This window comes from Malaya genurostris, chromosome 2 (assembly GCF_030247185.1).
Source record: "Malaya genurostris strain Urasoe2022 chromosome 2, Malgen_1.1, whole genome shotgun sequence".
In the NCBI taxonomy this organism is placed as follows: domain Eukaryota; kingdom Metazoa; phylum Arthropoda; class Insecta; order Diptera; family Culicidae; genus Malaya; species Malaya genurostris.
In genome coordinates, this window is record NC_080571.1 from 95,105,398 (window position 1) to 95,121,490 (window position 16,093).

At 38.1% G+C, this 16,093-nt stretch overlaps 1 protein-coding gene across 2 annotated transcripts; it reads left to right on the plus strand.

The window, feature by feature from the left end:
• Positions 1-839: 839 nt before the first annotated feature.
• Positions 840-15,889, plus strand: LOC131429674 (bumetanide-sensitive sodium-(potassium)-chloride cotransporter-like). 2 transcript variants are annotated; one of them, XM_058593962.1, is made up of 9 exons: positions 840-1,377; positions 1,642-1,747; positions 7,836-8,223; positions 8,280-8,818; positions 8,880-9,856; positions 14,820-15,073; positions 15,131-15,350; positions 15,412-15,682; positions 15,765-15,889. In XM_058593962.1, exons 1-9 carry the CDS (start codon positions 1,172-1,174, stop codon positions 15,876-15,878), a joined length of 3,075 nt encoding a protein of 1,024 aa, XP_058449945.1. In that variant the 5' UTR covers positions 840-1,171; the 3' UTR covers positions 15,879-15,889. The 2 variants fall into 2 exon arrangements, with proteins under 2 accessions (XP_058449945.1, XP_058449946.1); XM_058593963.1 differs by having other exon boundaries at positions 7,839-8,223.
• The last annotated feature ends 204 nt before the right edge of the window (positions 15,890-16,093 follow it).

A 16,093-nucleotide genomic window follows, 5' to 3' on the forward strand; every position in this document is an offset into this window, starting at 1 on the left:
CTATTAATGAATGATTTGTAATATCAAAATATGCTTAAAATCAACACAGTATAGGTCCCACCCTCCTGACACTCCTTTACTAACTCTAAGGAGCAGGCCGCCCATAATACGGCCTCCTCTCTATTCCACCTAACAACAAGACAACCGGCCACGTTAAGCTAACGCAAATGAGCCCAATAAAAATTTTGCTTAAAAAAACAAGACCTTGAAATTGAAACAGTTTTGAACCATGTGGAGAAGATGTTTCTGTTTTTGCTGCATCGTCACTTCTAATGACGATTTGAAAATTTCAGCCGGACCTAGAAGTTAGATCTCGATTAAATTAAATGTCATACGAGTTGATAACACCTTTCATTTGAATGTAAGTTCGTGAAATATCAAAAAGCAATATCTGAGAAACCGGTGTGAGGTGAAGTCAACTGGTCCCTCCCAAAACGAAATCCTAGGCATGGGCCTGATAATAACTTGCTTCTCAGAAAATTTAACAAATCACATGACCAACCCCATGAAAGTTCTGCTTTTTAAGATATGGCTGTAATGCCAATACCTTTCCTCACCGAAAGTATGCGTAGTCCATTGTAATCTCCATACCCAACAGCTGTGTCACTATCCGAGCTACTATCATATATAGTTCATGCACAGACGCAATGTGAACACATGCATGCATCCTGACGACGATTACAGTAAAAAAAGAGCTACATTTATATTGTACATTCCGATGTAACCGCCCTAATCTGCCTTCAACAGGGAACAGTTTAAGATGTTCGCGAATGTTTCACTCGATCGATATAAATATTTTAGCACCCCGGTGAGATGATCAGTCAACACCATATTCATGATCAGCCTATTAAACCACCGAAAATAGTTTGATTGAAATCAGGTATAAAAGCAAAATCACCCTGACCGCTAGGTCCGCAGTTTTTCCAGTTCCGTTCACCAACGCTGATATTCCGTGTCCAGATTTCGATAGTTTTGGCGACAGTTATAATTTGCTACTGTTTTTGAATTAATTATCGTGCCGTTAATCTGCATTGAACCAGATAGTTCAGATTGTGAAAGAATAGGATCATGTGATAACGATAAAAAATGCACCAATAGGGAATACAACAGAAAATAGTCAGTGATTAAGTTTGAGTCGTGATCTGATTCTAGTGCCATCGAAACTAGCACAATGGTCCACAATCGGTTTACCGTTCAGACTACCATACCAATCAACGGTCATGGACAAGACAGTACAATTCAACCCACATTCCGGCAGCTGGACGATTCGGTTCGGGTGACCGTAACCGATCTTAATAACCGCAACAATGGCGATGGCATCAATACGCCACCGCAAACGCCTGAAAATCGACGAATCAGTATATTGGGTATAACGAGGTAAACTTATCGGTTCTTTGAGCAGTGAACAGAGGACGGCGTTGCCTCGAAAGTGATTAGTAAACATGCATAAATGTACAGTAATTGTTAGTAAGTTTGAATGTCACGATTTATGAGTTAGCGGAAAACGAAGTGTAAAATAGCATTACGATAATCAACCGAACAATTAGTACGTGAATTTACACCTTCCTGCAGTTCCCACGTGGAGCTTAGTACGATGACAATAACACAATTCATACCAATACAGTGAGTCGTAAATTTCAGGGATCCTCTACCACGATTGGATCACTACCGATTATCGACCCGGAAAAACCAACGCCCATCGATAGGTGCATTGCGAGGAGATAGCGATGCGGAAGACAAAAAGCAGGTACTGTTCTAAATTTACTAACCAAACGAGCATTAAATATCTCGCGGTGTTTGTTCAATAGATAATAAAATCTTGGGCAAAAGCTCTTCTAAAGTCATGAGTGTATTGTTTTAATAGAATTCGTCATCAATTTGGAAAATTAAAAAATTTTTACCTCAATAACTGGCAACATTCATTAAGAATGGATTATGGATTGTATTCTTTCAATTGACGTCCTCGATAACTTTCGGACACCAAAATAATAGCAGCTAAGAAAAATTGCACATGATTCAACAATTTTTTTTTGTTTCAGTTGACTAAGATGTTAATGCATCATTCTGAAAAATTCCTGAACTTTCTGTGGCATTCTTGCCATTAGGTCCTCAGATAATTCCGCGGTGACGACTCTTCATCATGCCATTTCAAATTTCAAGAGTTTCCGCATAGTGACAAAACAAAGTCGGAACTCTGATAAATAGTAGCAACCGCTTTTGCAGACATTCTTCCTCGTACATATTTTTATTGATAGTGCCGGTAGAAACAAAACTTTTAGATTACATATGTACATAAACCTGCAAAATTAAATACTTCTTCGGGAATTCGGACACCTTCTTTGATCGGAAAAGCTCGACAGCGGCGTTCATTCGCATTGTGGTAGAAAACTTTTACGGAAGACTTGGAAGCTGTTTAAAGTCTTCGAGCACTTTTACTTCGTCGTCTATTATGGTACCAACTTCTAGTCCAATTGTCGGGAGCACACTTTACTTCCAAATTAACGATCCAAAAACGATGCAAGCATAAACAAGGTAATTTTCGGTACTTTCAGTTTCTTGACAAAATCCGTACCGATAAATTCGTTCGTTCATAATGCGTTTGCGCATTTCTACTTGATTCGACGACATTTTACTGATTGTAACAAGAATGTAATCAAGGTTGTTACCACGAAATAAAGTGCAGAATTTCAGCTGTCATATTAACAAAACCTTTCTAAATCCAGCTAGTGGTGTGATAATTCCTATCTCTTGCCATTTATATAGTATATTTATGAGAAAGAAAATCTCATACAATATGGGGACAGTTATGCGTCGATCGGCCATGCTGTAGACTTGTCAAATAACATATTAGCGGCCTTCAAACGAATCTAAGACTTTCGAGTTCGATTCAGGCATCGTCGATAAATTTTGGCGTACTGAACACACTATGTTTGTCGGTTAAGTCATATATAAGATTACATTTTTCGAACCGGGAATTTGACAAAATTTTCCAAAGTTGGCAGAGTCAACATTGCAGCTTTAAAACAAGCCTAACTTAATGGAAATTCGTTGGTTATCTTCGAGAGGTCGAACCAATGAGAAAAGTGCAGTTAGTCGATTACGTCACATATGCTATTATATCTCCGGAACCGAAAGTAATAGTAGTTTGATCATCAAGCTTAACGAAACAACGTTTTGTCGGTTACGTCACTTATACCCCCAGAAGCGAAAGCGATAGCCATTTGATCTTCGAACTTGATCAAAGGCCCAATGGAAGAATTCAAATGAATCTAGGTTTGTTAAAATCGGTTTAGCCAACTTGAGCGGTAAACAAACAACGCACTATTTCGGCTACGTCACTTTTACCATTATATCTCCGGAACTGCAAGTGACAGCCATTTGATCATCGAACTTGATAAAAAACAACGAGTTTAGTCGGTTACGCCAAAAGTGACAGAAATTTCATCTTCGAACTTAATCAATGACCCAATAGTAGCTTTCAAATAAGTCTAAGCTTGTTAAAATCGGTTCACCCATCTCTGAGAAAATTGAGCGGCAAAAAACGAGGCGTTTTGTCGGTTACTTCACTTACACCATTATATCTCCGGCAGCAAAAGCGATAGCCATTTGATCTTTGAACTTAATCAATCAGCCACCATCCAGAAAATTGAGCGGTAAAAAATCGTGGAGAGGAGGAGATTTCGTCGAGCTAAGTCGAATGGTATATTCATAAAACACTATGGGTCTCCTAGGGTCCATTCGAAAGTCAGCGATTTGTGAAATAATTCAAAATCTACACCGCAAGTGTACAAACTTTGACATTAAATTTCATCTGTGGATTTTGGCCTTTCTGTTTCAACAGATTTCGCAGCCGATTCTTATCGTGCAGAATCAACAATTCAAGATCACCAGGAAGAAAACGCTTCAAAGGAAATAAAATTCTGAAAATGATTTTGAAGCGTCCTCCATAGTTTAGTACAAATGAGTTACACAGACTCACAAATATAGAACCATTAGATGTAATGTCACATAATATTATAAGCAAATTCCGACAAAAATCGATGCAATCTTCAATTGAATCGATTCGCTCTCTGTTAGTAAGTTAGTAAATTAGTATATGAGTTCCTTTTCCCCGTCACACAATACAAGTAGGTTTAGAATTTTCCCTACACAAAAATCTCAGAATTGCGGAAGCAAATGATGTCCTCATGGTAATAACCAAATCATATATATGATAGGGCTGAAAACTCACCACTTGTGGCTGAACACCAAATTTAAATCTTAATGGCCCTTATTACCGGTGTCACTACACGGTGAAAACCAAGTGAAGTGATTGTGACCCTTATTATGGGTATCACTTCACGGTGGAAATAAAATGAAGTGAATGTAGGTCCTTATTACGGAAGTCGCTTCAGAGACAAAAGTAATTACTTGAATGAACTTGATGCCATTATGAACATCACGCCACCAACATTTTGTTGAAAAAATTAGTTTTTTCTACCATAGTGATCACTTCACTATACGTGATACCGGTAATAGGTAAAATCAAGTGAAGTGACATGTAAGTGAAGTGAACGTGAAAGTGGAAGTGAGAACGGTAATAAGGGCCAATAATTTAACATTTAACTCATATTCCAATAAATAATTATTTTAAAAAAAAACAATTCAAAATCTAATGGTCTAAACGGTATTTAAATAAATTACATATTACATCAGTAACCAGTAGTTTGAAACCAATTCGTTTAGTACCATTTTCAACGTTAGCAGCACCTTCTCAAATTTCCATCGAACTTCCTATACATGTAGCCTTGTCACACTTTGCGTATTAAATTTTAAAAAATCAATCCAGGCTGGCCAGGTTGAAATTTTGATTTCAGATTCTTTTTATCTAAAAAAACGTGTTTAATACACCTAGCAGTGAGATGATACCTTTTTTATCAATCCGCATGTGTTTTTTGCATGAATATTCTTCGGTGTTTCAATTTTCATGACATTATTCTAATGTCCGTCGTTTTAAGTGGCAATTTTGAGATTTTATTCACTCATTACTATGTAATGTCGAAACTGCAAATCGGATCGAATTTGAATCTAGAAGTGTAACAATCGATTAAACATTCCATGATATGTGGAAGTAATTTTCACTTTAGAGCTTAGGGTAATTTAAGGTACTTCCAGAGCCGGTATTCAGGAATAACCCAGCATAACCCAAAACGATTCGTATGGCCATATGACGAATAAATTGCAATATTTTTGAGTCCAACTTTAGAGCTTTTCGGGATTGTCATCTTCTATATTGCTTTGAATTTTAAAAATTCATCATCATACAATTCCAAAATCGGAAGTCAGAATTGGATAAAATTGGATTTATTTTAATTTGAGCTTTTGTTTCTGAAATTCGATTTGGCTTTTTTTTTGAGAAAACGTTTGAGCTTTGAGAAACGATTCGATACTGGAACCGGAATTCGAAAATCGGTGTAGTCGAAGTCAGACAAATTCACCTGAGTAGCTATATAGTTTACATTTGTTTAAAAATGTTTGAAAATCAAAGTAGACATCTTTAAGGAATCGTAGTGCAAATTAAATTTTTGGGTGCCTTCCGAAACGAAAACTGAGTATAACCAAAAATGAAATAAGTTTATTTTGTTATCCACTATCCAAATCTGCAAACCCGATAAACCTGATTAATTTATGTGAAATAGACATGTTTATACTAATCACACTGTATCTCCGAAACCGGAAGTTGGATTTGACTGAAAAAGAGATGTTTTTAAGAATCTTGAAACTTTTCATTTGAATCTTAGATGATTCTGAGATTTCATTTGAATCTCAGATTCGTTCAGCCATCAACAAGAAAAATCAGTTACACAGTGTTAATTTCCTTTCACATATTATTCTGTAGTTCCAGAACCAGAGGTCGGAACCAAACATAATTCAGGAACCTTGTTTGGAGTATACGACTTTTCATATGAATCTGAGTTTGGATAGGTATTACCGTGCAGAACTGAAAATTTTGACATAAAACTTCGTATACCTTAAAAAAGTAAACGTTCGATCTCAAAACCATTCAATAGCGTTCAGGGTGACGGGGAGACCTTTCATTTGCGACTAGTTTGATCAAAACCGGTCCAACCATCTCTGAGATCTCGACCTCTTAGTTGACAACACACATACAGACACACACAGACACACACACACACAGACATTTGCTCAGTTCGTCGAGCTGAATCGATTGGTATATGGCATTCGGCCCTCCGGGTCTCGGAAAATTTTTCGAAAGTTTGAGCGAATTCTATACCTATTTTTTATATTTATAAAAAAAGGTAAAAAACAGTAAATAATCCAATGAAACTTATGGACCAGTGCCCGCACAACAGAAACGGGTACAAAAAAGCGTATTTCTCACATTTTGTCCGTATTTGAACACCGCTTCGTCGAAATCGCAGCTTTGAAATTTCGCAATATTTTTCTATTGGTCTCATTGCGAGCAATTCAAAGAATTTCTTAGGAAATTTTGACTTAGGAACAAAATCGTTCTTGTTGACAGCATACCACTCCAGAACTACCTTGAAAAAAAAGGCAGGTAGACAAATCACACCAAAGTATGACTTTGCCGATGAACGGCAATACAAGCCTTTGAGGTATTCTTCGATATAAACTTAGGATGTCATCGTCGAGAATGTGACAAATGGTTCCGTTTCCCAGTCACAACTGCAAACCGTTTGCCAAATCATGGTCTTCTTCGCGAACTTGTCGCCAAACACGAGTTTGATTCTTCCCGGAACATCCCACTCCATGCGCGATGTTAAACTTGTAACCGGAAAGCTGCTTAAAATAGACCATAGACTGCTATTGAATTTTATTCCGACCCAACTTCCGGTTCCGGAATATGATCCAACAAATTGAAAAAAATAGTCACTCACTTTTTTCAGAGTTGGCTGATCCGATTTTCACAAACTTAGATTCAAACGAACGGTCTTATGGTCCCATAGTCTGCTATTGAATTTTACCTTTATCCGACTTCCGGTTCTGGGACTAAAAGGTAATATGTACGAATTTATGACAAAATGAGCTTAATTAATTAATTTTCTCCGAAATTACTTAACCGATCTTCACAAACTAAGACGCAAACGAAAGCTATAAAAATTGGTCAAAAAGTTGATCCGGATCCGTCTTCCGGTCCGGTATTACAGTGTGATAATCGAAAATATTCGATTTCATGAATATTTTTTTTTAAAGTGATAGCAAAACGAGGTGCAAATTTTTACAACACTTATTATTAAATATTTCCAGTTGAAAAGCCATACTTGAAATTCTTATACTGCAGTAACAAGGGCATAAGTTTTCTTGTGGTTTCATTTTCGTTTAAATGACTCAATCCAAATAGTGCATGAACGATGAATCAACTAGCTTTAATTCAAACAAAGTTTTTGTCTCTATAATAGGCATTTGAATGGAATAGTTTTTTCGTTGAACTAATTATATGTTGGTCAAAATGTCTAATCGTCATAAAATTTACGATTATTCTATATCTGATATGAAATAACACAACTGTTTTGAAATTAGTTTATTTATTAAATGCCTAATCGTTCAAATTGTAGTGGTATCAGAGACCGCTTATGTGGTGCTGAAGACTGTACTCGAACATAATGCAACACTTTCTTTCGTGAACATATTTTTATTGGATGGGTGAAAATTGACGAAAGTTTGGGACAACCTAGTATTGCTGTATTCGAAAAAAATCTTTTCAAGCAAATACTTTATTGATTTCTCCACTTCGCGAAAATTTCTCCATTCCATTTACACTATTCCATAATCGATAATTGTACTCCATAAAATTGTAACCCTTAGTTTATTAGCAGGACTACGAAGATGATCAAGCAAAACCTGCCGGTCCTGGTCATGCGATTCGACTAGGATGGATCCAAGGTGTGGTTACACCATGTTTGCTGAACATATGGGGAGTGATGCTATTTCTCCGGCTCAGCTGGATCGTGGCTGAAGCCGGCCTAATCCAAACTCTGCTGATCATAGGACTGTCGTATGTGGTGTGCGTGATAACCACACTCTCGTTGTCGGCGCTGTGCACCAATGGGCAGGTGAAAAGCGGTGGCCTCTACTACATAATTTCCCGATCACTGGGACCGGAGTTTGGAGCATCCGTGGGTCTAGTATTTGCCTTCGCAAATTCCGTTAATGCGTCAATGAACACGATCGGATTCTGTGATTCGTTGAATACTTTATTAGGTAAGTATTTTTGGCGTTCATTGGAAGTTTCAAACTGAATTCAACTATTTTTTCAGGTAGCTATGGTATAAAAATAATTGATGGATCCATCAATGACACTCGTATAATTGGAACTGTTGCGCTGCTGATAATGGTCATGATTTGTGCGATTGGAATGGATTGGGAAGTTAAAGCTCAAAATTTTCTACTGGTTTCGATTTTGGTAGCAATTGCAAGTTTTATTGCTGGTGCCATCCGTGGTCCAACTGATCCAGTTGAAACAGCACAAGGATTTCTTGGTATTTCAGCGGCAGTTTTTTCATCGAACCTTCAGCCCGGTTACCGATTGAGCGAAGGAGTTTATCACAATTTTTTCAGTGTGTTTGCAATTTTCTTCCCAAGTGTAACCGGCATTCAAAGCGGGGCTAACATCTGTGGCGATCTGAAAGATCCAGCGTCCGCTATTCCCAAGGGAACACTGCTCGCGTGTTTGATATCCGCAATTTCGTATATAACATTCTCATTGTTTGCGGCGGCCGGAGCAGTACGAGATGCTTCCGGTAACTTAACGGATCTTATAGGCGTTAATTTTACATCGTGCAGCACTGAATTGAATGTAAGTTGAAATTACATAAAAATCGCACGATGAAGAAAGTATCATTTTGATTTCCTTGCAGAACTGTCAATATGGTCTAAACAATGACTACGGGATTATGCAACTTATGTCAGTTTCGGTTGCATTAACCTACCTGGGATGCTGGGCAGCAACATTGAGTACAGCATTGACCAATATACTCTCTGTTCCTCGACTTATTCAGACACTCGGTGTAGATCGTATCTACCCAGGTCTCGTATTTTTCTCCAAAGGATACGGCAAACATGGAGAACCATACCGAGGCTATGTTTTGGTGTTTCTAATATCATTTACTTTCCTGATGATTGCTAATTTGAACACAATTGCTCCATTGATCTCGATTTTCTTCCTGGCATCGTACGCTCTCGTGAACTTTTGCACATTCCATGCAGCAACTATTAAACCTCTCGGCTGGCGACCAACCTTCAAATATTTCCATCCTTGGCTAAGCATGATGGGTTCTATTTTATGCATTACCATAATGTTCCTAATCGACATAGTATCGACGTTCATCGCCGTGGTAATTATCTTCATTCTATATCTGACTGTCATCTACCGTAAGCCGAACGTGAACTGGGGATCGTCCATGCAAGCTGCTACCTACAAATCGGCACTCAGTTCTGCGTTCAATCTCGAACAAATAGGCGAACATGTCAAAAACTACAATCCCCAGCTACTGGTTATGACAGGAAATCCATTGCACCGACCTGGCCTGCTGAATTTTGCATATCTTATCACCAAAAATAATTCGCTTGTGATCGCTGGAAATGTTGTAGAAGACAAACTATCCTACAAACGGCGAAAAGGTATACTGCTAGAAGGAAAAGGCTTACTGAAGGCCTTGAAAATAAAGGCTTTCTATCAGATACTGGATGGATTACCGTTCGACGAAGGAACTCGAGCACTGATACAATCAGCCGGATTCGGAAATCTTTCACCGAACATTTTACTAATTGGATACAAAACCAACTGGCTCACATGTAGTCCGGATGAGCTGAAACGTTATTATAACGTTCTGCAGTGAGTATTAATAGTATGATTCGAATTAAAATAAGACCAAATTTAGGCCACTCGCTCATCACTGCGTGGTTCATGATAGTGAAATGTTCAAACTATTTGAAGCTTTGATTATGTTTGCTAAAATTTAAATATTATTACTCTCCCACCTTCATAATGATCATTTTTTTATTCCGCTTCAAGCTACTTCATTAATTTTTAAATTGTAACATATAACCATATTATTTTCTTTTTCTTGTACAAAACACAAACCTTTTCACGGTGGTCCGAAACGCGAAATTAGTGAGACAAAAATATTTTCGTTATTAAATATTACTTTTTTGTAATTAGTGCATTCACAAAAGTTGTTTGTATTCAACTGGCGCATCTTTTAATGTAAAAGATCATTAGGGTTGTGCATGTTTGGATTTAAATCTGAATTTGACTTTCTCAATTGAATTTAAAAATCATTCCACTTCACAGCAATTCATACCATCGAATTATTTTTTCAAATAATTGTGGAAGATCTTATTGTTCCTTAAATCTCGGGCCGCGACTTTCATGATAAGCCAGAACTGGCAACTTTGAACGGTCGTTCAAACAACACCCCACATCAAGATTTGGAACCGAAATCGGTTCGATTAAATACAATTGTTTTCTATGGGTCTGGCCGACATCTACCTTATACATCAACGTGGCATGATCTAATTTACCCGGGCTGGAAATGAAATTCCATGTATATCGCTTGAATATTCTCGTGGCTCTCATACTCACTCTGTTGAAAACGCTTTTCTACACAAACATTTAGGAAAAAGAGCCGATAATCCGTTCAATTAAACTGATTCATACACATCAGCACCCGGTTCAGAGCTACTCATTCCAAATGAATTCCGGAGTTAAATCCGAGTATGAATTCCGAATCAACGCGAACTTCAATGCAACAACCGATTTCGAATGAGATTCATCGCTAACCGATTGATTCCAGATTCTTCTGCGTTTCCGATTTTCACGTGTACCTGCTGAATTCAATTAAAATTCGGTAGAAAAGTGTAACAAATTGGTGTAAATCGTCTGATTTTTACACTAAGGTTTATGTCAGAGTGAGCGCGGAACGCGGACCAAAGCGAAGCGATTCAATGCGATGTACTGTTTTCGCATCGCATTCACTCTGACAGGTTTGCTTTGATCAAATGTAACTAGCTCACACGCGCGTCCAGACGCTTCGCGTGACGCTTTCACTCTGACAGCAACTTAAGGTTGTTGCTTCCCAGTAAATCCGAGCATCGGACGCATCGTGCACGAAAGCTTTTGATTGCGTTTCGAGCTTACGTAGTGTATCGGTAGAACAAAAGAGTGAAGATGTACTAAAGCAGAGAGCGGATGTCTGATACTCAGGAGAGATGCGATATATCGGGGTTTGGATTTCCAACCCCGAACATAGGGCAAGAGTTTTTCTGGCCCTAAGAGGCGAATGACCTTAACGGTAAAGCCTCTATGATCAAAACAAAACAGCGTTTAACACTCCTTCACACACAATCGGGGAGACGGCGGCCCGAAAATGTCTAGTTTGATTTTCCTTCGCTCTGTTTCTCTAGCGATACATAATGTAAAAATAAAGCTTTCTTAAGTCGACGCGGTTGATGCAAATGGTGCAGAATTGTCCGACGACGGGCCGATCGAAGCGCTACGATCGGCCCCATATCGTGCTCAATCGGTCCGATAATCGGGCCGATGATCGGACCGATACGGGTCTACAAATTTCACTGGGTTATAGACTGCAAGCGTCACGCGAAGCGTCGAGGTACGCGTGCGAGCTAGTTGGATTTGATCAAAGTAAACCTGTCAGAGTGAACGCGATGCGATAACAGTACATTGCATAGAATCGCTTCGCTTCGCATCGCGTACCGCGCTCACTCTGACATCAACCTGATGTTGCTGCTAGACTGCAAGCGTCAAGACGCGCGTGCAAAGCTACAACTACTTTAGATCAAAGAAAACTTGTCAGAGTGAGCTTGGTATGTTGATCATCATTGATTCAACTAGCTCACGCGCGTCTTCACGCTTGTACTATGCAGCAATCCGATATTATGACACTGTCAATCGAATTCAACGAGCACTCAAAAGACGACCAATCGAAGAAAAATTCATCACTCAATTCGAGTAGGAGACAATGTTGGTTGGAATGTATCATATTGCCTATCACTAGCATTATTAAATAATTACACGGAACCAGAATACTACTTTTTTTTAGTACTTCCCATCCAATTTCAGACTTTAACTCAATAATCTATTTCTGGATAAAATTATGCTAAGTAGTCTGAACATCTGAAATCTTTTGTATAACGGATAAAATCGTATTCTCTTGATTTTTCTTAGAAAGAAAACTCTTAATTTAGCTCTCTAGTATAATTTACGCTCCCTACAATGAAATTTTCCGGCAAACTAGTCGATAGACAAATAGAGCTTTAACTTGAAACAAGATTTGTTTAACCGTTGCAGAGAGATCGCAGTGAGTTCCGTTTTTGGAATTTTTCTTCACAATTATCGGTGCTTTCGGAATTGGAAACCGGGTACTAGTATTCCCAAAGTAGTTTTATATATATTCATCTACTAACAAGATTAAACTAACTTACAAGGAACCGAAAGGCAGATCGACTTCTCGTGGGCTTTTTAAATTTGCATCTTAGTTGATGAAAATCGGTTAAGTAATTTCGGAGAAAATTGAGTGCGCACTTTCTCATAAATATGCACATATTACCTTGTAATTCCGGAGCCGAAAGTCGGATAAAGATAAAATTATAGCAAACTATGGAACCTGTGGGACCTTTCGTTTGGTTAATCTTTTGCCTCAAAATAGGCCTCAGTTTCAGCGATAACCTCTTCATTCGTGCTAATTTTTTTACCGGCGAGCATTTTTTTCAGGTCTGCGAACAGTCAGTAGTCGCTGGGAACCAAATCTGGCGAATACGGTGGATCTGGGAGCAATTCGAAGTTCAATTCTTGTAATTTTGCCATTGTTTTGATTGACTTGTGACACGGTTCATTGTCTTGATGAAACAAATTTTTTTTCTTTGACATATGCGGCCATTTTTTGCAATTTAAGCCTTCAAACGCTCCAATAAAGCTATATAATATTCACTGTTAATGGTAAATACCAAAATAGTCGTCAAATATTATACTACGCACATCCCAAAATACCGAGGCCATAACCTTTCACTAGTTTCTGTTCACTCAGATGACAGTCGTTTTGATTCTGGAGTGAAGCGATAAATCCATGTTTCATCCATTGTCCCATATCGACTCAAAAATTCCTGGTTTGTTACTTTTAAAGATGGCCAAACACAGCTCAGAATCATCAACACGTTTTCGTTTTTGGTCAACAGTGAGCAAACCCACTTTGAACAGAGCTTTCTCATAGTCAAATGCTTATGTAATATAAAGCCAACACGTTCTTTTGATATCTCTAAAATGTCAGCTCACTCATGCAACTTTTCACTTTTCGATCATTCAAAATGATTTTTTTAATGTTTTCTGGTGTTATCGCCTCATCTGAACGTCCACTGCGTTCTGCATCATCGGTGTCCTTACGACCACGTTTGAAGTCAGCAACCAACGTTTTATTGTTGTTTCTGATGGAGTCTCCATAACACTTTTCAAGCAATTGCTTGGATTGAACGGTATTTTTTTCTCATAAAGAAGCAGGGAAAAATTAAAACACGAAATTGTTTTTGATCCATTGTTCTGAAAATAACAAAAGTAACGCCACTCCTAGCACAATAACTCACAAACTAATGAATGGAATATCATGAAATTTTAACAGATGTCTTTTGAAGGTTAGTATTAAAAAAAAAGGTGACTGCAATGAAACTAGCGCCATCTATCGCCCGGGACTTCTCAGCCCATGTGTTATATTTTCCTTTCTTTTGCATATCACCCTGTAATTCCGGAACCAGAAATCAGATTGAATGGTCAGATTCAAATCCTCAGCCTATGGGACCATGAGATCGTTCATTTGAATCTGAGTTTGTGAATATCGGTTCAGCCACATCTGAGGAAATTGAGTGGCATTATTTGTCACATACACTCAGACATACAGACATCACGGGTTACTCAAGTTCATTACCTTTACCCAGGATATCAATTCGGGAGGGGCCCAAAAATTAAAAAAATAATGTCGCTGAAGATTGCTTATGTACCTAATTTTCGGTGTGCCTTTTACGGGCGTACACTTTAAACTACTCCACTGGACCTGGTATTGTATTACATTACATTACGTTTACTGTCTTGTTATTTTTGTAACACATGTCTAAGGCCTTCTAAATAAGTATATGTTTTTGATTTCGGGAGGGGCCAGGGTACGTGACTGATTACTACACTGGGAAATCTAGATGTATTTGATTTATGATACGATTCTCAATCGAGGAAATTAGATAATCACCTTGGGAAATACCAAATCCAGCAACCGATTCATCGGACAATTATACAAACAATAAAATTTAGCAGGCCGCCCAATTTGGCAGATCGACAATATTACGTTTACGATTTATCATATTTAACAACTCAGCAATATTTTGGCTCGGAATGATATTTTCAGTAATAATGAACTAATTGATGAAACGGCATTCGACGAAATGTCGCAAATGTTGAAAATAAGAAACACAATTAATCATAAAACATCAACCCAGGAGCAGTTTGATTTTTAGTCTCGCAGCTTTTTTGGATGTCTCGTGATTCACAATAATCCGTGAACTGTTAAATACACGAAATTCGAAAAAAATGAGGCTTAAATTTTAACCGATGATTAAGGTTCGCATACGTTTTTATTTCGTGTTCTATTGTATTCGTACACGTGTACGTAATAGAATCGACAAATTGCTCAATTCAACATCAAGTAAGTGATGGCGGTACGGACCACTTGGGGAAATACTCCGATAAAATGAAAATACACTGATATATTATCATAACAACAACTTTTCTTTTCGAACAGCAATACCTTTGATAATCGACTGGCTCTTGCAATTCTTCGACTTCCCGATGGAATCGATCGTTCTAATCATATGCCTATGAGTTCAGTACAGGATTTGTCAATGTCGACACTAAGCATCGCATCTTTGGGTGCAGTAGACAGCTCTCCACTAGGCGAAAGAGACAATCTTGGGTTCATGCCAATAAATTCAAACCTGGATTTACCAACGATTGTTCCGTCCATCAGCACCGGAAGTGTTAGTACAACAAATGAAGGTTTGTTCAAACCATTCTAATAATCTTTCTAACTAATAACCTATGTAACAATTCTAGTCATTCTTGACCCCAGCAAAATTACGGACAACAAAGAACTGAATATGTTCCGAGAGAAACAACTTCCGGGGGACATTGATGTATGGTGGTTGTACGACGACGGAGGACTGACCATTCTGTTACCTCATATTATCGCAAGTAGACCCAAGTGGGCTGCCTGTCGAATACGGGTGTTCGCTCATGCGAGTAAACGGGAGGATTTCGCGGAAGAACTCAAAAAGTAAGCTATTTAAAAATACTAACCATTGACACAACAAATAACATGCCAAGCATTCCCACAGCATGTCGAATCTGCTGGTAAAACTTCGAATCAAGCATTTCTCCATCACCGTTGTCACTATTACGGATAAACCCAAGGAGTCAACAATCAATGCACATCGTGCACTGTTGGGTACCTTGTTCGAGGATCAAGAGAACAATCTCACGATTAGTGATGAAGAATTGAAACAGCTTACGGAGAAAACTTACCGACAATTGCGGTTACGAGAATTGCTGCTGGAACACTCGAAGAATTCATCGATGATTGTTATGTCCATGCCAGTTCCTCGAAAGGTGAGCGATTTTCTATTGGATTCTAACACGGTTGTTTTCTAAGGTGTCAATGATGTTAACATTTTCTCTCTCTCTCCCTTAGGACATCGTTTCTGCTCCACTCTACATGTCTTGGCTAGAAATGCTCACCAAAAATATGCCTCCATTCCTGTTGGTACGCGGTAACCAAACGTCCGTTTTAACACTTTATTCTTAGATTTATGTCGCATTTCAACATATCAAAATAATAAAAATACAAGTACTCATTGAATTCATACTACTGAAATATTTTTCATTTTTAATGATGGCCAGTCAAAAAGTTAAAATATTCAACCGAATGACTTGTATTCAAGAAAAATACTTGGACTTTATTTTCACAGTTTCAGAAAAAAATCTTGAAAACCGATATAGCTGAAATCGATTCGTTGGGTC

Coding starts and splice junctions, on each gene's coding strand:
- LOC131429674 (XM_058593962.1), top strand. CDS start 1,172: ATGGTCCACAATCGGTTTACCGTTCAGACTACCATACCAATCAACGGT. Junction 1,748..7,835: donor ATGCGGAAGACAAAAAGCAG/GTACTGTTCTAA, acceptor TTAGTTTATTAG/CAGGACTACGAAGATGATCA. Junction 9,857..14,819: donor CGTTATTATAACGTTCTGCA/GTGAGTATTAAT, acceptor CTTTTCGAACAG/CAATACCTTTGATAATCGAC.